The following is a 27,411-nucleotide window of genomic DNA, read 5'->3' on the forward strand; positions in this document are numbered from 1 at the left end:
CTGGTCCTCAGGTGTTGATCATTAGGATTAGGATCGAGAATCAGCCCAGATGAGATTACAAGAGAAAAACTTGAGTTTTGAGGATGACATCTAAAGGACTGACACCCGCATGTCTGAGCACATTTTTCCTGGAAAGATTAGCACAGAAAAGATGATGAAGAACCAGCCACACAAATGTGAAGTTCTGTCTGATTCTAGCTTAGAATCAACGATTACTGAGGCCATTAAGTCCAAATCATGGAAACTCTTCACTCAAATGAAGCAGCCAGACTCTGTAATGAAATGAGTTTAATGTTCATCTTTCCTTCCAGACAACAAACAGAAAACTGCTGAACTTCTAACAGATTGTTGCTGGAATAACGGTCCTTCCTGTCCTAACGTAGAGCAGGCAGCAAAAACGCTGCTGAATCCTGAAACCTGCACACAAATATAAACACATGTTTTGGAGGAACCTTTTTAAGGCCAAAAGATTTCTGCTCAGCAGAAAACAAAAACAAGAATGCAGTAAAACAAAGAGCTGAAACAAATAAAATACAAATGAGAGGAGGATTAAAAAAAAAGAGTTTAGATTTGAAGAGAGACAGCTTCATAATTGTGATGGAAGGATGGATGTTCTGACCAGGACCGGACCACAGAGGTGGATGCAGGAGGTTACAGGCTATGACGCAGACCGGGGAGAGGAGGGGCGAAAAGGGTTTCTACGATGGTTCCTGTGCAGCTTCTGGAAACCTGAGTGATCACTTCACTTGAAAATGGCTTTAATATTCTTGTAGGGTATTTGTATGTCACATCCGTATGAGTGATGAACCAAACATGAACAGGAAAAACAGAGCAGTGTAGTTTGGAAAATGACTGTGTCCAAGAGGAAGAGAGCATCGATCAGAGACAGAACTCGTTGATACCATCTTTAGTATGACCTTCTTCAGCAGTTCTAAGTTTGTGGAGAAACTGTCCGGTTTCTTTAAAGGCTCATTTTCAGTCCACTCTGCACTTCTCCTGAAGAACCCCAAATGTTTTTGTTTTTTCCAATTGCATCAGTTTCCAACCAAACCAAAGAAAAAAAATCACTAAAAGAACTGACTTGTTGACAGGAGAGTCTGATTCACTTCTCCAGATCCTTCAAGAGATCCTAGGAGAGTCTGGATCATTAGAAACCAATGAGAATGAACGTTATGAGATTATCTGCTTTAAGGGAAGCAGCAAACAAAGTTCAGTCTAAGTTGCTTACCTTTCAGCCAGAAACAGAGCTGAACCAGCAGCATCCTCACATCTTATCGGGGCTCCTCCGACTCCTGAACATCTTGGAGCAGAAGTCTTTCTCTTTGTCCAAGCTGTCTTTACATTGTCTGGAATCCAAATGAGACGTCTTAGAAAGACCTTTCCTTTCACGTGTTGCTAAACTTCAAACATGAAATCTTACATTGCCACTTTCTGTAGCAGATTGTTGATGTCGGCGTCATATGGTTTTTTAGCCTGAGCAGCTTTGAGGAACCTCAGAGCTGTCTTACAATCCCCCAGCTCCAGGTAGGCCTAAAAACATCAGTTCAGCTGATGACAGCAAACACATCCAGAACAGCTCAAAAGCCGTCAAAATAAAACTCCTAGCAACTGGAGGAACCTCTTTGCTCTCAAAGTAAGAGAGAACCTGAAGTCATCAGGTGACAGCCTCCTCTGACCTGTCCAGAGCGGTAGAGAGCCTTTGTGTTACAGGAGTCCACTTCTAAAGCTTTGCTGGCGTACTTCAGGGCTTTGTTCCAGCTCTCCAAACGGAGCTCTGCCAGGGAAAGGTTCAGATAGAGAGGCAGCAGAGCCGTCTGGATCTCCTCCTTTTCCGACTTGCTCTGCACTTCCCTGTTCTCCAGCAGCATTACAGCCTGCCAGAGAAGTAACCCAAATAAATAAACAAAGCATCACCAAAAACTCTGCCTCAGCACCTGTACTCGTCTTCAAAAATCCAATATGGTGAATGTCTGGCATTAATGCTGCAGACTGAGAAAAAGACAGCTGCAACATATGTGAGTGATCAGGTCCTCGACAGGACATGCATGGAGCATCTCCTCTGGCAGGTCTGCTCCTGGACTGATCCTGAGCCGGTTACCTCGTGGTTTGGCAGGTGTGAAAGCTCACCTGAAGTCAAAGACAGATCTAATAAAACTCTGCTGTTCAGCAGATTAATGGTACGGCCATTTGTCGTTATTTTGTCTGCTTCCACGTGTTATACTTGGAGGTGGGTGTGTCGAGAACAACACCAACACCAATTTTGTCAACACCAAAATGTCGTTGACGAAGACGATAATTTTTCGTCATCGAAATTAACACTGGAAATGTTCCTGTAGAGTAAATGTACATTTAGTTGCTGTCTCCATATTTTCGTCAACAGGTCATTAGGTCTTCTATCCAGTTGAGTTGGTGGGACATTAAAAAACTTCTCGTTCTTATCTGATAACATTAGATAAATCATATTTTACCTTCAGAACCTGAACCCTAGATTTTTGTAAACACATCATCAGCCATCAACAGCTTGCCTGTTTGTAGCTGTCTTTAGCCCGTTTATGCTGCTTCCAGCTAAAGTAGTTGTTGCCAAGGCTGCGCAGAGTGTTGGTGACCTGGAGAACCTCGGGCAGAGGAGCTGAGCTCTGCTCCTCCTGAGGAGAGACAAGCCGCAATGAGGAAAAACAAGACATGTTCATGACTCCCCCCTCCCACACACACACTTACCAGACTCATGGCAAAAAACTGGTCCACTTGTCCCGAGTCAAGGTAGTCCAGGATCTGGACCTCGTACAGAACCCTGGCAGCAGCTGGGATGAGAGGCGGACAGCCCAGATCTCCGTAGGCGTACTCCGGCTGGAAGAGGAACCGGGAGAGCTCCCCCCTCTTCATGGTGAGCAGACCCAACTCAAGCCCCCACAGTGTCAACTCTGCATCACGCAACAGACTGGATTTTAAACACACATCCTTCTGTTAGCACTACAGCTAACCGTAGGGGCATAACAATTACTCCTGCTGTTCCAAAATGAAACGAATCGATTCTATCAGCCTAGGAAATACCATCTGGATTGAGACACAGTCGGTTTGTTTTACTGAAACATAAATGACCATCACAGTGAACAACACCCACGTGATGCAGCAGAAAGTGATCAACCATCATTCAGTCTTTGAATTGACCATGTGACCATACAGTGTGCTAGAATGTTCTAATAAGGATTATTCTGATGTGGAAAAACAACTTTATCAAACTAACATGTGAATGGATTTGACATTTATTCTTATTTACTTGTTTGTTTGTTCACATATTTAATTTATGATCTTGAAGAATAGAAGAATCTGGAAAACTTCAGCTGCTCTGTTCAGTAGCAGATACTTATCTCTGAGTCTCACTGCTGGAAGTTCTGGATAAAGATCTTCTGATCCATTTTAGATCAGTTATTCTGATCCAATTGGATTATTCAAAATGAACCAATATTGACTATGAATCAGATCATCAACCAAAAATTATGAAATGAACGGAATTGCTGCTAATATGACTGATGACACCCTTCCTGAGGAGGCTTCTCTTACCCCTCCCAGTCTTCAGAAGCCGGGGGTGCAGAAGGTTGGTGGTGGTTTCAAAAGGCTGGTCTGCATATTCCAGGTAACCAGAATAGTGGACTGCAGGGAGAAGGAAAGCACTGGTAGCACCAAGATAGCAGAATGAATAGTGCTGTATCCATTACCTGAACACTCAGGTATTCACAACTTGTTTTAGAAAATGAATATTTGTGATGTCTGAAATCGCTGCAGGAGTTTACAGGACAATGTAGTTATTGCTGTAAAACGCAGAGTAATGAGTTCATAAACCCATTCAAAGTGCAGTGCTACCGGGAGAAAAGAGTAAAGTGTTGGTAGAAATTCTCATTTTCAAAATGAGACAAGGATTTTTCCATTTATGAAAAAAAGCTCATTTCAAGTTCTTTTAACTAGGTCCTAAAAAAGCTGATTCAAAACGTTATCAACAATTTAAATCAAAACATTTTTATAAAATGAAATGAAAAAAATTGAACAAATAAATGAAGATGAAAATAAAAACATTAAAAAATCTTACAATCACATATGTCACGCCATGAAACAGAAGCCGTACAGGAGAGTGTCTGCAAAACCTTCATCCTAAGTGTGGGAGTTTTCTGGTTTATCAACTAAGGATGAAAAAGTGTAAAACTGGTCAGATGGAAATGACCACATGACCATTACATGAAAAAACATCATGGAATTGACCCCCTCGGATATGTTGGTTGAAAACATAGATATACCGTCTAAATGTTTCAGTTTTAGTTAAGATTTTCCTTTATACATAAACGTCAGATAAAAGTTCATGTTGAGTAGTTAATTATACAGAACGTCAAAGGACTTTCACATCATTTGAGTTAGTTATAGCTCCAATGTTTTGTACACTAGTTATGTACCAGAGATTATTATTTTATGGCTATATTAAACAATGTGCAGACTGAAATGTCTAGAAATGGTAAATTAATAAAGTGGCAAAAAAATAAAAGATCGGAAGCGCTCGTTTCTATTCTTATTTTTAAAGGGATAAGTGTTTTAAAACACTTACTTAGACTTTGTTATATTAATTGTCGGGAATATATTTTTAAGAAAGTGGGAAAATGTCAAGTTTTACGGATATCATTCACAATCTAAGTTTAAAACAGCTGACAAGAAAACTTTGGTGAACGAGCATTCTAGTAGTACTTGAACGCATCACTCACCGATGAATCAGTCAGACGTGAAAAGAGTCTCATGATAGATTTGTGTAACTTAGGCTTCCTGTGTGCTTAAGAGGCGATTCATGCGTATTTTTTAAAGATTTTTGTGTGTAGTTTCAAGCTGTTGTCATTTTAATTTGTGCATGTGTAAATTGTATTTTGTATTTTTTCTAATTTTGTAATTTGTTTACTTTTGCACAAAACATATATGAGTTACAAATCAAGAATTACACATGGACAGTTCCAAAGTTACGCACGAATCAAGAATACGTTACTTGTTTTTAGCTTTTGTCAAGGTGTCACAACCTGAACCAAAATAAAGCATCTCTTCTCGAAAGTCAGTGGAACTGAACCCTGGTCCCTCCAGTTCATCATTTAATTCATTCACTTCGGCTCAAAAATAGAAACTTCCACTAACAAAGAAGACCAGGATAACCACAGGTATACCACACTATCTGATTGATGACATGCGTCTATGCAGTACAGTTGAAAGCAAAAAAATGTAGAAACACAATCTCTGAGGGTGAGCTTTATAACACCTTTCCATGACAGACAACTTGCAACAAGAATAGAATTCCCAGAATTCCCAAAAAGCTGATGCACAGACAGAAACTGTTGAATGGACGACTGATTCTTGGACAAATCGGGTCACACAATCATGCGTTACCATCACTGCCCATTTCAGGAATTCTGATATGGAGTTTGTTCTCAAGTACTGCAGACAAGAGAATTACCCGACTCCCATAAGGGTCAACACATAAGAGAATCCCATCTATAGCAGCTGTTTCACACACACTATGGCTATAGCTTCTGGTAGGGCTTTAGATATCAAAGAGGTCCACAGCATTCTTGCAAAAATTCTGTCATTTGTCTCATTCATCCATTGAAGTACTACTGCAACAGCCCAGCTTAACAAAAAAAAAAAAAAACAATTAAAGATGCTCTACCAAAAAATAAATGGTTATTAATGTCAGAACCTGCTGGAATAGTAGCTTCCTGATGGTTGAAAGATTTCAACAATAAGCAGCTATTCTGGCAACATTCACTGATGAATCTTTCAGGAAGAAACATGAAGCTATGTCAGCAGCTATTCTTGGTCCAGCAGTGTGAACAGTTTTTGGACTTCATGGAACCCATGCATCAAGCCACTGTGGCACTGTTGGATGATCAGAGTCCTACAACTGGACTTACAGTTCCTTTAGTGCGGAAAATTAAGATTTATGCTCCTGAAAGGATGACAATTATTTCTAGCAAAAGATCAAATGAGCAATTCTTCCATACCTGGAAAAAGTACACAGAAGAAAGTCTAGTACATTTTAATGAAGAGGCTACGCCCCTTGATCCCAGAGTGACAGACAAAGCTTCAAAAGAGTGATGGAAAAACAGTGGCAACTCTAACATCTCAGCTTATAAAGCAAGTTAAGGAAAGTCAAATCATTTTGCTTTTGCTTTTCTGAGTATTTTTTCTTTTAAATCTCTGTAAGGCAAAGTGTTGCAGTAAAACTCTGTTTGAATTCATGAACCCTGCATACGACACAAGAGTGCTGGAAAAACTCCACGGAGCATCTTGATGTGACCACGGACATGCGAATGGCAGCTCATTTGACCACAGCTGCGGATTATAAATCCACAAAGGTCTTCACTTCCTTGTCTGTGCTGACGTCCAGCTCTAAACAATACTGCTGTATCAGCGGCGATGATTTACGCTAGCGAGACACAGAACTACCATAATCAGACTGGGAGGGGGCTGTGTGTGTTCCTGTGAAGGAGCAGGTCCGCTCACCTCCAAAAGCCACGCCCCCCTCCGGCTGAGGCTTTAGATCAACATGAAAAATTGCCTTTAGAGACATTAGGTAGTGGGATTTTTGTTAAAAACTTTATTAAAACACTACTGTATAAACAAAATATATTCATGGGGGGGCTTTAAAAAATGTCCATCAAATAACTTCTTCACTGGTCCACTTTTAGACAATGTCAATGTCAAGAATTCATATCTTTTGATACACCTTTAAAAAGATTTGTTTTAAGTGTTCAGGTTGGGACTCCCAAACAATCGCCAATCTTTGTCTAGTGGCAAATCCCCCTTTTGTCAAAACTGGTCAAAGTCTACTTTTGTGCACAAGCAAGTTCAGTAGAATCAGAGGGATTAGTTTCAACTGCTGAAGACGGTAAAATCCACTCAGTCTTTCCTCCATCCAGAACTAAGGATGCAACAATTATTTGGGAATCAGTAAAAAAAAAAAAAAAAAAAAAAAGATTCAAACTCGTCAACATTGTCATTGCTGCAAACAAAAAATTCAGAAAATGTAAAATCAATTTGACAGCTTAGCATGCTTACACACTGGCGCCGCAATCAAGCAAAAATAAAAAGTCAATGCAAACATGTGTACACCAGAATTCCTGGCCTCTGCGCACAGAATTGGACACGCACTGAGCGCACGCTGAATGTCCAACCCGATTCAAAGTGCATACATACCGGCCACGTGCGGTGCGTTCAAGAACACACTCCACGCGGGTTTCTGAACGTGAGCTCAGCAGGTGGTATCCACACCAGTGCAGCGCGCTCACACAGGTTCAGCAGGAGGAGATTCTTCTATTGTATTCTTCTATTCATTAGCGCTACTCCTCCACCTACAATAGAGAGAACCTCGGAGCAAAAAGTAAAAGCAGTGAAAATCCCAAAATCTCCAGGATTTTCTGTTTTCACGACTCTGTTCCTTTAATGTCTGTCTGGATGTCATATTAAATGAAATTAAAAAGCAATTCTCAGAACGTTTTTTTCTTTTTATTTTTCAACAACACTCTTTTTGTGACATAATTAAAATGATCTAAAAAATGGCACTTGATATTCCATCTATCTATCTTCTTCCGCTGATCCGGGACGGGGTCGCGGGGGCAGCAGTCCAAGCAAAGATGCCCAGACTTCCCTCTCCCCGGTCACTTCCTCCAGCTCCTCTGGGGGACCCCAAGGCGTTCCCAGGCTCTACTCTCTATTCTGAGCTCCCTCCGGGTGACCGAGCTTCTCACCCTATCTCTAAGGGAGCGCCCAGCCACCCTCCGGAGAAAACTCATTTCAGCCGCTTGTAGTCGGGATCTCCTTCTTTCGGTCATGACCCAGAGTTTATGACCATAGGTGAGTACTGGAACAAAGATCGACCAGTAGAGAGTAGAGAGCTTTGCTTTCTGGCTCAGCTCTCTTTTCACCACCACGGACCGGTGCAGCGACCGTAAGATGGTGGACGCCGCTCCAATCCACCTGTTGATCTCACGCTCTGATCTTCCATCACTCGTGAACAAGACCCCAAGATATTTAAACTCCTCCACCTGAGGCAGGAGCACTCCATCCACCAAGAGAGGGCAAACTACCTTTCTTCGGTCGAGAACCATGGCCTCAGATTTAGCTGTGTTGACCCTCATCCCAGTCACTTCACACTCGGCTGCAAACCGCTCCAATGCACGGTGGAGGTCCCGGTTCGATGGAGCCAACAGAACAACATCATCTGCAAAGAGCAGAGATGAAATCCTGTGGTCCCCAAACCAGATCCCCTCCGGCCCTTGGCTGAGCGTTGAAATTCTGTCCATAAAAACTATGAACAGAACCGGTGATAAAAGGCAGCCCTGCAGGAGTCCAACATGCACCAGGAACAGGTCTGACTTACTGCCGGCTATGCGAACCAAGCTCCTGCTCCGGTCATACAGAGACCGGACAGCCCTGAGTAAGGCTCCCCGGACCCGATACTCCCAGAGCACCCTCCAAAGGACACCACGGGGAACGCAGTCGAACGCCTTCTCCAAATCCACAAAACACATATGGACTGGATGAGCGAGCACTCACGAACCCCCCAGCACCCTGAAGAGAGTGTAGAGCTGGTCCACTGTTCCGCGACCAGGACAGAAACCGCACTGTTGTTCTTGAATCTGAGGTTCGACTATCGGACGGACTCTCCTCTCCGGTACCCTGGCATAGACTTTCCCAGGAAGGCTGAGGAGTGTGATTCCCCGGTAGTTGGAACACACCCTCCGGTCCCCCTTCTTGAAAAGGGGAACCACCACCCCAGTCTGCCAGTCCAGTGGTACGGTTCCTGTCTGCCACGCAATGCTGCAGAGACGTGTCAGCCAAGACACTCCCACAGCATCCAGAGACTTGAGGTACTCAGGGCGAACCTCATCCACCCCCGGAGCCTTGCCACCGAGGAGCTCTTTGACTACCTCGGTGACCTCAGCTTGGGTAATGGACAGTTCGGAAGGCGTGTCAGCAGGATTGAGGAGATCCTCAAAGTATTCCTTCCACCGCCCGACAATGTCCCCAGTTGAGGTCAACAGATCCCCTCATGCACCGAAAACGGTGCCTGCAGAAAACTGCTTTCCCCTCCTGAGGCACCGGATGGTTTGCCAGAACCTCTTTGAGGCCAACCGATAGTCCTTCTCCATGGCCTCACCAAACTCCTCCCAGGACCGAGTTTTTGCCTCCAACACAGCCCAGGCCGCAGCTCGCTTAGACTGTCGGTACCTGTCAGCTGCCTCTGGAGTCCCACAAGCCAGTCAGGCCTGATAGGACTCCTTCTTCAGCTTGACGGCATCCCTTACTTCCGATGTCCACCACCGAGTTCGGGGGTTGCCACCACGACAGGGACCAGAGACCTTGCGGCTGCAGTTCCGGGAAGCAGCAGAGACAATAGAGGTGGAGAACATGGTCCACTCAGACTCCATGTCACCAACCTCCCTCGGTACCTGCTTGAAGCTTTCCCGGATGTAGGAGTTAAAGACCTCTCTGAGGGCTCAGCCAGACGTTCCCAGCAGACCCTCATAGTACGTTTAGGTCTGCCAAGTCTTTCCAGCCTCCTCCCCCACCAGCGAATCCAACTCACCACAAGGTAGTGATCAGTGGAGAGCTCTGCCCCTCTCTTTACCTGAGTGTCCAAAACACATGGCTGGAGATCGCCTGAAATGACTACAAAGTCGATCATCGATCTCCTGCTTAGGGCATTTGATAGTTAATTTTCAAAAAGTTCTTTGCAAAATTTGTACCAAAATTAAATCAAAAATATCAAATTTGAAAATGGATAAACAGAAATGCTTTTTCGCTTCAAAATGTACCTGCAAAATTTGTAGTGAAGTGTACATAAAGAGATGGGTGTTTTTTTTTCCACGCATCATCGTCCCTCTCGATCTATGACTCTATGCGTTCTCATCTCACAGAAGTGAAAAAAACTTGTGCAGCAAACAAACTCGGAGCTTGCTGTCATTCTGGGCCTGACAAAGGAACTCCAACCGCTGGACATCGTTGTGAACAGAGCATTCAAAGCAAGGCTGCGAACGGCTTGGGAGCGATGGATGACTGATGGCGAACACAGTTTCACAAAGACTGGGAGGCAGCGCCAGGCGAGTTACGCCACAACTTGTGGATGGATTGTGGATGCCTGGGAACGTCTCTGCTTGCACTGTGGTTCCAGCTTTCAGAAAAGCCAGCATCATTTCTGAGGAGCCGCATGGAAACAAGAGTCAGACTGACAAGAGGGAACCTGGCATGTTTGATGGTGATGTAGCTCAGCAGTTCAATTCAGACACAGAAGATAAGAACTTTGATGGGTTTGATAGATCAATGCTTGAAAAAATAATGTGAATATGGATATTTCAATAAAGCACAACCAAACTCAGTTTTGCTCCCACTGCCTTTTTAAATACACTAACACTGGTTTCAGTTCCTAATCGGTGCCAGTCAGTAATAAAAAAATAATGCCTACATCTTCCCAAATCAACAATTTGTTTTCCCATTTCCCATGGTTAAGACCTCTGCATCAAAAAATGATGTTTTGCATGTCTCCTTTTTTCACGTTCTGGCTGTTCCTATATAGCTCCCCTCCCCTCTTGCGCAAACGGATGGTGTGCTGAACGCTGTTTGACACAATTTTACATAAATAATAAAAGGTAACCTTAACAATTTAAAAAGAAAAATGTACAATATTTATTTTATAAATGTCCGTACATCTCTGTATTGCCCGTACACATTTTAATCACTTCTCAGGATACAGGATACATTTACATCCTCTCTGGGTGAACGTATTTTATAACAATACGTTGAAATTAGGGCTGTCAGATTTGCCACGTTAAAAACGCATTAATCTGACGTGTGCTTGACGCCGACAATTTTTTTGACGCATTAATCGCGGACTTTCTCATACCGCGCGCGGGCGTCTCCCCTTTAACTCACCGGCTGCTCTCACTAGATCACGGGCGGTGTAGGTAGCAGATGTGCTCGGCCTGTCAGATCGGCTCGGGGGCTTGCGACTAGTAATGACGTCACACAACTGTAACAAACGAGTTGGCTAATTTGCTGTTTTTCTGTACTGAAACTGACGTTTACAATAAAGTTTATTTTTTAAAAAAGAAAAGAAAAAGTGTTAAGATCTGCTCTGGCTATTGTTTATTATTTTAGCATTGACAGCTCCTTCACTAACGTCTGCTCTCCTCAGTGTTTGTGTAATGGAGCAGAGAGTGAGCTGCATATTCTATCTAGCGGGACTTCATCCGGTCCGTGCGACCAGTTCAACATTGGCAGGATGTTATTAGAAAAAATACGTGCAAATAATTACTCTCTTTTTTTTTATGTGCGACCAACAACAAGCTAGCATGCTACTCGCTAGCACCCACTGTACCTCAAACTTCATGCTTCCCAGCCTGATTTCTCTCTATTAAAATAACGATCATTATCCTGTGATGATTCCTCTCCATCGGATTATTTCGTTGTCAAGGTTTTTGCGGCGGATTGCAAATATTCCTTCTCCTTTTGTGATTCTTAACGTTATTTGTTCGGACCTCCTCGGTTTTTTACTTGAGAAGAATCCGTGCATTGTTATGGCGGAAGTGTCTGTAATTCCCCGTGTCACGTGACAGTGGTCTAATCGTCCGGACCAATCACAATCTTACACGTCATCTATGCGCCAGCCCCCGAGCCGATCTGACAGGCCGAGCACATCTGCTACCTACAGCGGCTCTCCAACCTCCGAGCTGCTAGCTAGAACTGGCCGGCGCTAGGACCTGGAGAGCTCCTGCACCCTAACCCGGCTCCGGTTCGCGTCCAGTACCACGTCTGGTGGTACCAGCTCGTGTCCGGCGCCGCGTCCCGAGAGCTGCGGACCCCCGACATTCCGAACAGCAAGCTCACCGGGGGACATTTTAAATGTTCTGGAGGTTTAAGCGTGATCCATCCCCAGCATAGCGGTCTGTCTGCCGGCATATTCATGGCGTGAGCTCCGCTGGACACGTCGCTGCATTGAGCTGCAGCCAGAGAACGCGGCGGCAGTAACAGACTGTCAAACTATCCACAGTGTATCCCGCTTTTCTCAGTCTTTAATGTTTTAAAAAACAAAAGTTCATTGGAAATGATAAATCTCTATTTCATTTATTACTGTAGTTCAGCAGAGGAGGAAAAGATTTGGTCCTGACAAAAAATGAACATGAAAGTGTTATGGAAATTTGATTTTTGATGTTTTTTTTATTTTATTTTACTGAACGTTGATTGAAGTTTTGAATTTAAAATGCCCTTCACTTGGACTTGGGCTTTTGTTAGGCATTTTATGTTACAGCCTTTTGTTGTTAAGAAAGTTTATCTCAATACAATGTAACAAAATAAAGTATTTCTGATGAAAACTATTAATTTTGTCATTCTTGTTTTCATAATTAATGTAGAACTACTAAATTCCACGAACCACACATTTTTTTTTTCCTTAAAAAAAGGCCACATGTAAATTTGCGATTAATCCTGAGTTAACTCGGGACAATGCGATTAATTGCGATTAAAAATTTAATCGCCTGACAGCTCTAGTTAAAATAGTTACTTTCAGATTTTTTGGCAACAGTTTTCAATGAATTTAATCATTTTACCTTTATTTTCCTGCAGATCAGACACATTTATGACCAAAATCAAAGAGGAGTGATGTTAGAACCACGGCTGAGCTAACAGCAGCTCACTGACCGCAGTAGAAAACATTACAACAGGAAGAAGTTTGACTTTAATGTCAGACATGCTGGAATTGTCTGACATTTGATCTGTTTACAAGGATTGTGTGAACACGGAAATTTAAGAAATTTTAACTGGTGAGAAAAGATCTTCTGCAGCTCCACGTCTCATAGCCAAAGCTAATGCTAGTGTTAGCATTAGCACAGATTAAAAGAATAAAATCATAATTACATTCATAATCAAACAAGCAGCATTCAGTGAAGTTCTTGTAACCTTCGTCTAACTTTAACGGGGTTTTCAGAGAGAAATAATCCACGACTGGTTTAATATCATCCAGAGGAATTTGAGGAATCAGCTGAGCTGCAGCAGCTGCTGCTTCTGCAAGCACTGAGGCGGGATTACTGACATTTGTACTTTGATTTGTGAATGACCTAAGAGGGGAAAAATAATACAAACAGGTAGGACATTTATAAAATAAATATTGTACACATTTTGGTTACAATGGGTTAGGCTACCCTTTATTATTAAAGTATGATTTAAAAGCGCTCAGCTGTCAGCTTTGCCGTTCTAAATATGAGCCGGAAGCATCTCTGCCCTTTCCGGCGATGTGTGACGTCATGGATTTGCTGTTATTTTAGGCGAAGCAACAGTTATATTTATGTATATTTACGCTGAAGTTGACAGAGAAACATTTGGAATACATGTTATGTCTAAAGGATTAAATACACCTAATCCTTGTTTTTATTTGTTGTCTTGTTGACTCCTGTTCTAAATAAAAGGTATAAATTATGGCAATGAAATAGATATTTGATTCAACAGTAAAGAGACACTGATTAAGCAACAATTGAAGCATCACATTTTAAATAGAAAGAGTCATGGTTTGATCTTTGAATGAATTGGTCCGGTTCCTAAGCTGTGATCCACCGCCCTAATGATGCATGAAAAGGAGAACTTGCTCAAACCTGAAACAGTGGCATTCTGAGGCACAGGAGGTCCCTCCCCAGGATGCAGCACCTCCTTAAAGATCCCTCCATCTCCCAGGACATCAGTCATCCGCTGTTGGAGCAGGTCAAAGGGACTCTGGAACAACACCAAACACTGCAGCATCCAGAAAGAACGTCTTCATCACACAGACACTCTACCATATTATGGGATGTCCTGATAGACCTGAGGAACACTGTCACATTTGAAGAGAATAACCCTCAGGAACTGGCAGAAGTTTAGATTAACACGTGGTTTTTCACCGTTAGATGACCCCATCATTAACTCAGCATGTCTGCCTACACTCACGTTCATCGCTGGGCCTTCTTCGGCCACGTGTCTGTAGAGCCTCGAGCACGCGGGAACCTACCGGGAACCTTATGGTTCGGTGGACTCCCCACAGAAAGCCGTTGGTCGCCATGGGGTGCTGCTGGACGGGGAGTGGGTGGTCTGGGGCAAACGGTTCGAGCGAACTAAACCCAAACGCGGGCGCTTGTGCACGTTCACGGACGTCAAAGTGCGAGCTCTCAGATTGGCCCCCGCCTATTTCCTGCTATAGACGTCTGTGCGCACTGCGCATGCGCCACTGCTATGTGTTGAGTCGTTGCAGTAGAAGGCCCCACAAATGCGCATCTTGCCGCACATTTAGTATTTAAATTTCCATCAGTTTTCATGCTGGTTCCACGTAAATACGTGCGAAAAACATCAGCCATGTTTTAAAACATCAAACATAAATAAAAGCACACATCGATGAACCAAGCTAGCATGCTACTCACCAGTTGCTAGCACACACTTTAAACTCACTGTTCCCAGCCTGATTTTCTCTATTAAAATGTAATTATTTAGTTATCATGTGTTTTGCAGATTGTGATGGGTGACACCTGGAGGGTGAGGCTCTGCCATCAAGGCCCCTGTAAATAGGAGTGGGCGGGGCTAACCAGCAGAGCCAGACTCTTGTTGGTGGTCAGGTTGACTGCTGGGCCCACACTGTTTGTGCGGCAACTGTGAGCCATTGGGGTAAATTTGGTTTGTTTTTTTTATAATCATGTTTGTTTTTTTGTTTTTTTTTTCTTTAAAATACTTTTAATGTATGTATTTTATGACAGGGCGGCGGTATTTGAAGGCAGACCTACAGGGTGAATGACTGGTGCTCGATACCATAGGTATACGGTATTTTATTGCTTTGATATTTGGGTATTTTAACAAATGATTGATTGTTTTTATTGTTTCTGTTCCCCAGTCATCATACTGCTACCTGCTGTCCTTTTTGTATTGTTTTATATTGTTTTTAGTCTTACTCCGAGTTAGTCTGCAGACTAACTGCTTTTAAACTTTTTATCTTTTTTTTTTGGTCCCTTCCGGGTCTGTAATTTCTTCTTGCCCGCCGACTGGGTTTAGCATGCGCATGTTGTGTTTGTAATTTTATTGCTTTTACCTTTTTGTCTTTTAAAACTATATGCAGTGTTCGCAGCAAGTGGCTGCCGTACATTTGTATTTTATCTCGGCTCAGGACAACAGTGGAAATATCTAGGACCGGAACTACTGTGTGATCAATATATATTGTCACTTTATTTGAACACACCTGTCTCTGATGTTTTTATAATTCACGGTTCCACTTGCAACAAGTTGATTGCAAAACTTTTGTGGTTCTTTGCGTACTTATCCAGACCTCCATGCTCTACACTCAATACATTGTAATGGTGCACCTGTGTCATGTCGTATGTCACGGGATTTCCAATCCAGTAATGTGTATCAATGATCAGCAAGCAACTTTCCTTTAAAAAAGCTTTATTTAAAACTCCAGACGTGATGGTAAAGGATATTTCTGTTTATCGAAATAATACTAGTACACACATGCATATTTATTTATGTACATATTTTTGTTTTGTTTATGTAAAGAAACACGTTTTGAGTCTTGGCTATTTATTGTCTAATAAAAGACCCACACTTATACAATAGATCTGATTATTTGAGTGGGACTTTAACCCTTTAGCACTGGGGAAATTTAAGGTGACAGCAAAATAACACACATTCTTTAAACCACACAAGTGGAATTGAAGCTGAGAAAAGGGAATTTCAGCACAAATAATTCAAATATCAACATGTTCAAAGGACACGTTTTGTAAGCAGAGCCCAAATAATGTCTTAAAAATAGACGTTTCATTGGAAATAGTCACTTAAATGCACGTTTCCAGTGGCAGTGCGATTGTAGCTTCAGAGCTAACCTTCAATTATCCCTTTAACATCGGAGCTTTAGTGTTTATCTTCTTTGATTTGTTGTAGCTTGCGCCACTTTTCTCCTTCACAATCTGGTGGAATTATGTTGTGTTCGCGGTTGAAATTGACAGTATGTTAAAGATTTTGTGTTTAAGCGTCACCAGTGACGGCTCAGGTGTTAAAGGGTTAATAAATAACAGTATTAATAATAAAACTAGATGCCTGATCAGTTGAAGATTTTAAAGGATACTATGACCACCAAGAAAGTTTTAGGTATTATTCTTTTATTTTAGATTAGCTGTCAGTTTGCTGCATTTTACAAGCTTGACAAGCGATCTATTGTAAAATTGTCACTTGTATCTGAAATGAAAAAGAATCTTTCAGTTCTTTTTTTTCTCCTTGTTTTGAAGATTGAAGAATGGAAATAAACAGTTCTCAAAACTGATACTGCACAGCCAGCAAAAAGGTTTGAAAAGACCTTCACACAAAAACTCAGGAACCAAGTTTGGTGAAGAGAACTATTTAATCCATCCATCCTCCAGCGTCATCCTCTTCAGGATCGTAGGGTCTATCCCAGCGACCGTAGGCCGAAAGCAAACCCACACGCAAACTCTAGACAGAAAGGACCCAGCTGGGATTGGAACCAAGGCCTTCTGCGTATCAGCAGTGAGAAGCAGACCTCAACCTGGGTTTTAGTCTTCATGAAATAGAGAAAGAAGCTAGAACAGTAATTCTGATATCAAACACACACATTTTTTTATGTATTTAATCATTTCATCAGGTGATTCATAGTTAGACATTTCCTTAATCAGTCTATTTGCTTCCAGTTCCAACATGATTATCATGGATCTGCTGTCATAACCTTAAGTGTGTTGGGAGAAACACATGATTATGTCATTTCCCTTCTTATAAAACACAATACAGAGACATTCTGAGAAGGCTACCGGTAATTAGATCAAGCTGAATCTTTGACAATATTCAATCTATATATATATTTACAGTATACATATATATTACTTCATTCAACTCTGGTTTGTGTAGCCTTTTAATTGTCACTTCGTTTGCAGTGTTTAATTTTAACTAAAATGCTTCTCCATATACTGTCTGAAAAATGTGCAAAGAAATATATTTTGGTTGCTTGAGTTCCTGAAAACAAGGAAAAAAACAATGTTTTGTTCAGACAGCAATATGACTGTGCCTGACAACAATCAGGTTAAAGTTTACATCAGAAGTTTTGTAGTTCAGCGGGATAGACAAAGTTATTCCTAAAGAGTTTGTAGGCCAGAAGCTGTCCTCCAAAGATCATCATCACCAAGCCTGAGCCTGCAAAGACAGGAATGAAGTTAGAGTCAAGCTAAGCTGCAGCAGCTGTTTTCACAGTCAGAGCAAATGTGGACAGACAAAGTAGTATGTCACTCAGAGGCCAAAAAGACAAGATTCTCACCCAAAGCAATCCACCAATGCTCGGCTGAGGGGAAATCTGACATCACTGCAAAATCAAATGGAGAAGGTGTATGTAATATGAGGGGTGGAGGATCCTACCGTGTACCCCAATGCTAAAGATACAATTTTGCCAAAATTCTAGAAAAGTTGAGAAACTTTGAACATATTATATGAATTCTCAATCAAAAATGTGACACCTTTGATGGGATAGGCTCCAGCAACCCTGAAATAAATGCACACATTTATTTGAGTTAAAATAATTGTGTGCATTTATTTTAACTCAAATAAATGCACACATTTATTTGAGTTAAAATAAATGCCTGTATTTGTGGTTATACAGTGCTCCCATCCAGGGGGTTGATCTGTACGAGTGCTGCAGGTTTTTAGGTTGTCCGAGCCCATGTTACACATGTGCATGTACATTTAAAAAAAAAATTTCTAGATTGTTAACCCTTTAACACCTGAGCTCCAGTGTTTACATTCTTTGATTTACTGTAACTTTTCAACCGTTAACACAATCAACGTAATTCCATAAGATTCTGAAGAAGAAAAGCGTCTCAGTGACGCCTCAGGTGTTAAAGGGTTAACCTGCTAGTACTCATGTGTTTATCAACAACAATAAAGATCATCATATCAAGACTGTAATTCTATCAGCTGCTCTGCTCTAATGTGTGTGTATTACCTACTACTGTCAATGCAACATGCAGCAGTGTGACAGTTATAGCGTAATCCCAGACCCACTCCTCCACGATCCAGGCAAACACCAGGCCTCCCAAAACATACGTCACTTCTGTGGAAACAACTTCTACTGAAGCAAGATAAAAAAAAGTCAACTCAGCGGCAGCCCACTCTTCACAGTTTCTCTTCAGACCTCAGACCCTTCTCAGCAGCAAAGTCAGTAAATAGGACAGTGTACTGTGGAGGCATGTGAGGGTTTACAGATGGAAGTCAGCTTCAACACTATAATCCGGTACAAAGCATGATATTTCCCTCCATACAGTCCCTGTAATAAACTCTGATCAATCAACTCAGTGGTCTACTGGTACACTGTCTGCCATGATATTGTGGGTTCATATCCACAGTCTGTGGATATGAAAGGCGAAAAGTGGGATTGATTGCTTTCCTGTTTGACTCTCAGCAGGGTTGGGTTGCTTCCAGAGGGTTCTGGAGTGTAGCTCTGAGGAACTGCTCCCCCAAGGGGGAAGCAAATGCTGAGAGCTAATGTCACACAACCCTTTGTAAACTCTGATTTCATTTGTAATGCAAAACTTCCATCATTAAAACCTTACAGTCTCTAAGTTCTGATGACTCGCTTCCAGCATTCTTGCACGGACGATTGACATTAACATTGCGTCTAGTCGAGGAAACACCTGGGCTTCCAGGGCAAAGGTGAGAAGAATGCATACAGGCTAGTGGTTGAAGAAAAATAATCAAAGTGAACCTATGAGATAGGTAACTCTTTGAGTTTACAGACAAACAAAATGAACAGGAGGACACACAGACGTCAGAGGAGAAGACGGTATTCTTTGTAAAGGGATGATGAGGACAGAAATCAATCAATCAATCAAATCCTTTATTACTCCCACAATGGGGAAATTCTCTCAGTGGTGGGCAGCAGCCGCTGGACAGTGCTCTATTGTATTGATATTATGGAGAATCCACAAAATAAATAATAAAAACATTAGAAACATGATCTAAGTTTATAAAATTATCCACCGAGTTTGTTTTTTCAGTAAAACTATAAAAAGTTCAATCCAGTAAAATGACTCATACAGAGCTCCATTAGATGACGTCACACAGGGTCATCCTTCTCAATGCGGCACCATATTGGCAGCAATCAGGCCGAGGAATTGAATCCGCTGACTGCCACGGAGAAGGAGACTAACCATGGTTGATAACTGTTGCGCCCCAGATTGTCCAAATAGATGCGGAAAAAAGAAAAGTACAATATTCCCCCCTTATTTGCAGGGCTTGGGGACCAGAGGAATCCATAATTACCCCTGTGACCGGTCCATCATCAAAAACACTCTGATCATGCTTTGTATTACATTTAATAAATAGAATTGGATTATTTTTTATTGTTACGAAGAACAAAAGACTGTACAGCAGCTGCAGCGACAGTGTACTTTTTGACACATATGAGTAGGTGTTTCTCTGTACCTCAGGAGCACCCCCTCCTTCTGTGTACAGCTGGGTTCTGCTGTGAGATCCCCTCAGCAGAGCAGCTCCTCCTTCAGACGCAAACATTTCATACAAACGTCTTGAGTTTGAAACGGGAATAAGCGGGGGAACACTGTAAGTTCTTTTGTCGTATTCTTAAGGCAAGCTAAGTGCTACGTGGATCAGCGCCATTAAAAGAGCCAGGAGCTAACAAAACAAGCCTGAAAGATGGATCCTCAGCGTTCAGATTCCGTTTGAGCACCAATGACTTCATATCATGTATGTTACCGTATTCAAACCTTACTTACCTCTATTATATGCTATGATCGTGGTTTCAGATTGATGCTAGTGTAAAACCACATGCAGTTTGTTAGCAAGCTCTAACATAGGAATCAAAATATGGATCTTGAAATGTTTATGTATTTTGTATGAAGAATGAGTGATAATCCATAGTCTGGACTTTATTCCGTCTATTTTCAACGACCTTCCATCTCTAGAGAAGAGAAAAATAAAAAAGACAACCAGACGCGTTAGCCAAGCTAATCTCAACAAACAACAACCCAATCCCGCTGCTAGCCATGCTAAGGTCAACAAAAAGAACCCGATCCTGCAGCTAGCCAAGCTAATCTCAACAAAAAGAACCTTATCCTGCTGCTAGCCATGCTAATGTCAACAAAAAGAACCTTATCCTGCTGCTAGCCATGCTAATCTCAACAAAAAGAACCTTATCCTGCTTCTAGCCATGCTAATGTCAACAGAATGAACCCGATCCTGCTGCTAGCCATGCTAATGTCAACAAAAAGACCCGATCCTGCTGCTAGCCATGCTAATGTCAACAAAAAGAACCTGATCCTGCTGCTAGCCATGCTAATCCTAACTAACAACAACACGATCATGCTACTAGCCATGCTAATGTCAACAAAAAGAACCAGATCCTGCTGCTAGCCATGCTAATGTCAACAAAAAGAACTCAATCCTGCTGCTAGCCATGCTAATCCCAACTAACAACAACCCGATCCTGCTGCTAGCCTTGCTAATCCCAACTAACAACAACCCAATCCTGCTACTAGCCATGCTAATGTTAACAAAAAGAACCCGATCCTGCTGCTAGCCATGCTAATCCCAACTAACAACAATGCGATCCTGCTGCTAGCCATGCTAATGTTAACAAAAAGAACCTGATCCTGCTGCTAGCCATGTTTATGTCAACAAAAAGAACCTTATCCTGCTGCTAGCCATGCTAATGTTAACGAAAAGAACCCGATCCTGCTGCTAGCCATGCTAATCCCAACTAACAACAATGCGATCCTGCTGCTAGCCATGCTAATGTCAACAAAAAGAACCCGATCCTGCTGCTAGCCATGCTAATGTCAACAAAAAGAACCCAATCCTGCAGCTAGCCATGCTAATGTCAACAAAAAGAACCATATCCTGCTGCTAGCCATGCTAATGTTAACAAAAAGAACCCGATCCTGCTGCTAGCCATGCTAATCCCAACTAACAACAATGCGATCCTGCTGCTAGCCATGCTAATGTCAGCAAAAAGAACCCGATCCTGCAGCTAGCCATGCTAATGTCAACAAAAAGAACCCGATCCTGCAGCTAGCCATGCTAATATCAACAAAAAAGAACCTTATCCGGCTGCTAGCCATGCTAATGTCAACAAAAAGAACCCGATCCTGTTGCTAGCCAAGCTAATCTCAACAAAAAGAACCTTATCCTGCTGCTAGCCATGCTAATGTCAACAAAAAGAACCCAATCCTGCAGCTAGCCATGCTAATGTCAACAAAAAGAACCCGATCCTGCAGCTAGCCATGCTAATATCAACAAAAAAGAACCTTATCCGGCTGCTGGCCATGCTAATGTCAACAAAAAGAACCCGATCCTGTTGCTAGCCAAGCTGATCTCAACAAAAAGAACCTTATCCTGCTGCTAGCCATGCTAATATCAACAAAAAGAACCCGATCCTGCTGCTAGCCTTGCTAATGTTACGCTGCCTGGACTTTAGCTCTTACCCTTCCAGTGATGATGCGGTAATGTTTTGGTTGAAGATTCCACAGCTGAATGTTCACTACAAACCCAGATTGAATCCATCTGTAACCCTCCAGGCTTTTGTAAACTTTTAGAGTCCTCCGTGCAAGACGATGGGAAGTTGATTAGGCAGTTATATGTCTGGATAGCATAGATCTGGGACATTTTCTTTAGTGGATATAACTTTAGAAAGAACGCCAGGAACATTGTCAGGTCGGTAATATTACATCTTTTGAATTTTTTCAAATAAAGTGAATTATAGTGAGATGAATATTCTGATGGCTTGAAAGTTTCATCAGTGGCGCTCACGGCGGCGCTGTTCATATTGCTGCCAAAATGGCCGACTGACCACAGGGAGTCATATAGGGTCCGGAGCTCTATGAGAACATTTATTAAAGTACTAGGTGATCATAACAGAAATTGTAACTGTCACTTCCAATCTCAGCACTCAGTGAAGGACAAACTGAGGAGGTCTTTGTGACGGTTGAACTGGGACATCCAAAAACTGAGAGAAGGCAGCATCATTAGAACACTGGAGCTGAGCGTGCACATCCGCTCTCTCTAAGCTCATCCAATCGTCTTCAGTGAGATGACATTGAATTGAACTGTATTGATACCAGAGAGGAGATATTCAACAGAAGAGACTTCCTCAGCTGTCAGAGAACAAGCTGTGAATCTGAACGTCACCATGCTGAAACCTTCCTGTTGTTACGTTGATGGAAAAGTCCCTGCTGTGACTCACCCATGTATTTGGGGCTCTGCCATGATGGCTGGGTTGTGTAGTCAAAGGGAGCCATCAAGCTGTTGATCTCATGAACCCTGGAATTCACAGCAAAAGATGAGAGGCTTGACCACGGCTTCTCCTGCCCGATTCATCGCAGCGTACCTGAACAGTCCGATGCAGAGACTGACTGCGATGTAGTACAGGGAGTAGAAGCACACCATGCACATCAGCAGGTTCTGCAGAACCACCTGAGGAAAGATGAGGAGCAGGTTTATGCTCTACTGAGGAATGTTGATGATGGACAACTCATTTTATTTTTTTCAGTAATTATTCTGGTTTGGTTGAACACAAAGGTTGACTTGGAAAAAAATAGGTAAAACTACACATTTTTTGTCATGTGATAATCAATTTGATGCACATCTTTCATTTTCTTTAACTATGGAGGAAAACTCACAGCGTGATCCCCTAAAAACTTGTTTTCATTTTATTTTATTTTTTTGCTGTTGAAGTATTTTCTTAATTCTTTCTTCATAGCAACATTTTATTGTCCAAGAACATCAGTGAAGAAGATCTCCTCGAGTAATACTCCAAGGTATTCTTTAGGCAGAAGACTCTTAAATCTGAGCCATGGTCATGTTCACTGAGCAGAGTTTAGTCACATCTTCAGGACCAGACAAACTCAACTCATTTTTAAACTTATTCACTTTCATGGCCCACAATATCTCAAGCAATATTTGAATCCGGTTTCTTCTTCTTATTCACTAAGAAGTTCTGACTGTCTGACCCTGTCAGTCCCATGAGTCCGTACAGAGGTCAGATGGAGGTCATTTCTTTGTAAAGCTGCCTTTGATTGGAATAAATTGCCGGTATATCTAAGATCTATAACTTCTTTTGGTTTGTTTAAATCATTTTTATTTGTCTAATTACAAACTCCTTGCCAGTGTTTCTAGTCCTTCTTTGTGTTGTATTGTTGACATGAACATGAACTTGCACAACTTTATGTTGCATCTGGTGTCTAATTCTTAAACTATGTTGGCAGCAGGGAGGAGAGCTTTGTGTACAAGCAAGTTTGTCTTGTCTTTGTCTTTGAATTTTGTTTTGTGTTTTTTTGTAGTGTTTTGTGTTTGGACCCCCTTGAAAATGAGATGTGGCATCTCAAGGGGCATTCCATTAATAAACAAATATGAAATATGAAACAAACAAACAGGTTGCACTGGTGAGTTATTTGGTCTCTTTGTTATACATGATCATATTAGAACATTCCATATTGTGCTTTCTGAATGGAAACACCTGACTGTACATCTGTGTTTGCTGAGTTCTAAGTTCTTCAGGTTTGATACACGGAGGGTTTCAATGAATGACGCTGTCATTCCCTCTCAGCCTGGACCAGGACATCATTCAGTTCAGAGTTGAAATCTTTACAGCAGTTGGTCACAGTTGCATCTTAGAATTTTCTGTATAAAGACAGGAAACATTTCCTTTGTCTCCAGCACAGCTCATCTAAACCCTACCTCCCTCACCCCCAGATTCCCCCATGTTCAGAGTCACTGCAGCCCTCTATGATGTCACAGATGTGCAGCACGATGAAACAAGAAAGAAGAGTTTCAGAGGACTTTTGCTGAGTTTATCATCTATGAAGGAACAACTTGGCTTCTCTACTAAAAAAGAATGCAAGGCCAAACCTGAACCCAACGTCAGCTGTTGTGATGTCTGTCATTTCACTGGCGTGTAGTAAACTGCTGTGGTGCTGAGCTCTGCAACAGCTCTGCTCAGGTCTCAGAGGCTCCACCGGGACATCCCATCTCCAGACGTCAGTGTGAGGAAGCCTCCTTTTATCTGTGAGTGTCTGCATTTTGAAGACTTAACCCCTCCAGGAAAACAAAAGCTCCTTTCTCTCTGCTGCATTTCTAAGGTGTAACTGATAATAACTTCAGCTCCTAAGCCAGGCTCAGCTGGCTCACTCACTCACACGCTTTAATAAAGGGAGGGTCACCAAAGTACCATTAGTTATTCTTGTGATTTCCTACTGGGAAAAGTTCAACGAAGCAATTGAGAGTTCACTGAAGGAAGCAAGGATCAAAGAACTGCAAAGCTTCACTTCATATAAAGTCTGAAAAGCATTCATCTTATTCACCTTAATAACTTATTCACCCTAATAAGTGCAAAAAATCTACATTCTGAGAACAAATGTGAACTAAAGGTCCTGATTTCTGGCCTTCACACAGCTCTGCACTTCTCTCTGTTTTTAAAGTCCAGAGGAAAACCCCTTGTGTAAATCCCTGAGAGTACCACCCCTCAAAAAAACACCAGGACCATCCCTCAGAGGAACTCACGACCAGAGTCATGAGTTCAAATCTATGACCTAGTCAGATTAACCCTTTAACACCTGAGGCGTTGTATGAGACATTTAAATACAAAATATTTAACTAACTCTAACTTTTCAACCGTTAACATCATTAACATTATTCCAGCAGAATCTGAAGGAGAAAAGCTCAGCTGCTTTTCTCCTTCAGATTCTGCTGGAATAATGTTAATGATGTTAACGGTTGAAAAGTTACAGTAAATCAAAGAACGTAAACACTGCATTCTGGTGTTAAAGGGTTAAACCGTCAATAGTTTCCGAGCATGACTGTGTCTGCAGCTCACCATTCCCCCAGGGGATGGGTCAAAGGCGAAAATCAAATTTCACACACCTAGGTGTGACAGCCAATGAGACTTTAACCCATCTGAGGAGCGCCTGAGCCAGGATGTTCCTTTTAGGGGTTGTCCTCTGAGATGGCTTAAAGAAGGACCACCTTCACCTCCTAACCAAAGTTGTCTTCCTATTTCAAGTTACCTCAATAAAACAATGAGATTTCTGCTCTAAATCTTGGAGTTCTACCCCTAAACAGAAAACATCCAGTCAAAATGCATTCATAAAGAGCATGTTCAGTTCAATAGAAGCAGTGCTGTGGTAAGCCTGCACTGCAGATCTCCCCCACCTTTACATGCGTGTGCATCTCTTACCCAGGTTTCAGAGGGTGTGGTCTTGAGTGAGAAGGCTCCATGGCGTTTTATGAGTGTGAATCCACAGCAGCGACAACAGTAGTCCAACAACATGAATGGTTGTTGTCCTAATGGAAGAAAAGAAGCCTACATGTGTGACAGTGGGAGCCTGTCAGGGAGGAGGGCAGGGATGGATTAGGAAAGATTGGATTACTGCTAAGAAGAGGAAGTAAATCTGAAAAGAGATAAAGGCTAGCACACTGATGTCTACACGTAAACACAAGTCCACAGATGCTGTCAGTAGGCTTCATCAGAAAACTTTTCACATTTGGACTCTGAGCTTTTTAGTATTGCTGAAGCCCACATACTGGGTTTAGGAGCAGCAGAGACAGCAGGCTCATTTGATGGCAGAGAGCTCCCAGAGGCACTTCCGGTGAAGGCCACGCCTGCCATTGATGTTTTTCATCAACTCCATCATCCTGGAGTGTTCATGCTGGCGACTGCTGTGAGCACAGATGGCCAATGATGGGCAGTGACGAGAACATGCAGAAAAATGTTGGTTAATTGATTGAATAGTTCTTTCTTCAAGTCTAAAACTTAAATTCAGGCTCAAATGATCTCAAATGTGTGTAAATGAGTAAATGGATTAAGATTGTAAAGCACTTTGAGCTTTAATCAAAGTGGAGAAGCGTCACATCATTTACTGTACGCCATCATGGGCGCTGTAACCTCATCCTGTCTCCCAAGCTTCCATCCATCCATTTTCTAAACCGCTTCATCCCTTTCAGGGTCATGGGGTGGGGGTGGGGGGTGGGGGGCTAACCCGCTTCCTTCTGGGCAAAGGCAGAAATGGACAGGTCAGCAGTCTGATGCAGGGCCAGAATCAAACACCCACACTCACACCAAGAGGCAATTTAGATCAGAGGTTCTTAACCTTTTTCACACTGGGGCCCAATTTTTCCAGTACAAAGTGATTTAAGGCCCATTCAAATATTAAGGGGGTGAAAGTAGATTTTTTGTGATGCCGGTACTAAGATCCATATGATCCAGTTTCCTCTGGACTAAAATCCAACGAGAGCCGCAAAGTCCCCACCTCAGAGTTAGAACAATACTTTATTTGTCTTTTTGTGGCAATTGAGTCATTTATTAATAAATTAGAGCTTTAAAATAATCTCTAAAATTGATTTTTTCTTTATAAAATTAACTTATTTTGCTTTTGAAAGTAGCTCATACAAGTTCCTTTCCAAATAAAATCATCTTGTGTTTGATCAGATCCTTCAGCTGCAGCAGATTTACTCGAACTAAACATGTAATAATGTCTTTTCTATCATTGTACTTTAGTATTCCTTCATCTTTTTCTCCTTTGACTATTGAATACAAACACAACAACTTTGGTGTAGAATAAAAATACTTTTAATACTAAATATAATAAGATGATGTCATTCTGATAATAATCCGCTCTGATAGCAGATGAAACATTTTACCATCTTTTTGCTCAGTTTTGTTTAAATCTAAGCATAAGTAACAAAATGTAAATAAAGTAAATGAACCAATGCTACAAAACCATCATTTATTCAAATTGTTTTTTTCTTCAAACCCAAACAGCCACAATGGAGGAGGGAAAGAGCTGCATGTGGCTCCAGAACCTCAGGTTGCAGATCTCTAATCTAGTCTCATAGTCCATTCATGTTCTGCTGGACAAGACCGCTCCGCACCTGCAGGCTCTTAGCGCCCCCTTGTATAATTTTGACAAAATGTATTTTTATGGAGAGTAAAATATTGAAAGTTATTTAAGGTTTGAGTTGATTTATTCTGGAATAAAATTCCTGCCTTTTTTAATTCATATTTATGTAAAAAAAAAATGCAGTTTTAATGTTTAAAAAATTGTTAATGTGCTAGGTTTTTGGGTTATTTTGGCATTTACTAAGATTTTTTTAGGCTATTTTGGAGATTGGCTAATATTTTAGGTACATGCTAGCTGTTTTGGCTAACTTGGGCTTTTTCTTTTAGTTTTGTAAGCTGTTTTGGAGCTAAGCTTATATTTACATGCTAGCTGTTTTGGCTAATTCAGGCTTTTATTTTCAGTTTTTCCGGCTATTTTGTTGAAGTTTAGCTATTTTGCAGCTAATGTCTTAACTTTTAAGATGGACCAGCAGTATAAATGACAA

General features: G+C 41.8%; 2 protein-coding genes across 6 annotated transcripts; both read right to left on the reverse strand.

Annotated features, from left to right (window-relative positions):
• Positions 1-271: 271 nt before the first annotated feature.
• On the reverse strand, positions 272-15,368 carry fkbp6 (FKBP prolyl isomerase 6). 5 transcript variants are annotated; one of them, XR_002921290.2, is made up of 10 exons: positions 14,054-14,282; positions 13,665-13,782; positions 3,562-3,651; positions 2,719-2,921; positions 2,526-2,645; positions 1,677-1,874; positions 1,421-1,530; positions 1,229-1,346; positions 1,082-1,139; positions 272-417 (listed from the first exon to the last, which is right to left on the reverse strand). XR_002921290.2 is itself a non-coding variant. In XM_024291610.2 (9 exons), the coding sequence occupies exons 2-8, from the start codon at positions 13,753-13,755 to the stop codon at positions 1,265-1,267; spliced, it is 894 nt and encodes a 297-aa protein (XP_024147378.1). In that variant the 5' UTR covers positions 13,756-13,782; positions 14,460-15,368; the 3' UTR covers positions 272-1,139; positions 1,229-1,264. The 5 variants fall into 5 exon arrangements, 4 of the variants coding, with proteins under 4 accessions (XP_024147378.1, XP_024147377.1, XP_024147376.1 ...); XM_024291610.2 differs by lacking the exon at positions 14,054-14,282 and adding an exon at positions 14,460-15,368 and having other exon boundaries at positions 272-1,139; XM_024291609.2 differs by having other exon boundaries at positions 272-1,139; positions 13,993-14,284.
• An 809-nt stretch (positions 15,369-16,177) lies between these two features.
• Positions 16,178-26,012, reverse strand: tmem244 (transmembrane protein 244). Its single transcript, XM_024290531.2, has 6 exons — positions 25,265-26,012; positions 22,421-22,506; positions 22,277-22,353; positions 18,026-18,151; positions 17,345-17,389; positions 16,178-17,223 (listed from the first exon to the last, which is right to left on the reverse strand). The coding sequence occupies exons 1-6, from the start codon at positions 25,355-25,357 to the stop codon at positions 17,126-17,128; spliced, it is 525 nt and encodes a 174-aa protein (XP_024146299.1). The 5' UTR covers positions 25,358-26,012; the 3' UTR covers positions 16,178-17,125.
• Positions 26,013-27,411: the final 1,399 nt, after the last annotated feature.

Source organism: Oryzias melastigma, linkage group LG24 (assembly GCF_002922805.2).
Source record: "Oryzias melastigma strain HK-1 linkage group LG24, ASM292280v2, whole genome shotgun sequence".
NCBI lineage: Eukaryota > Metazoa > Chordata > Actinopteri > Beloniformes > Adrianichthyidae > Oryzias > Oryzias melastigma.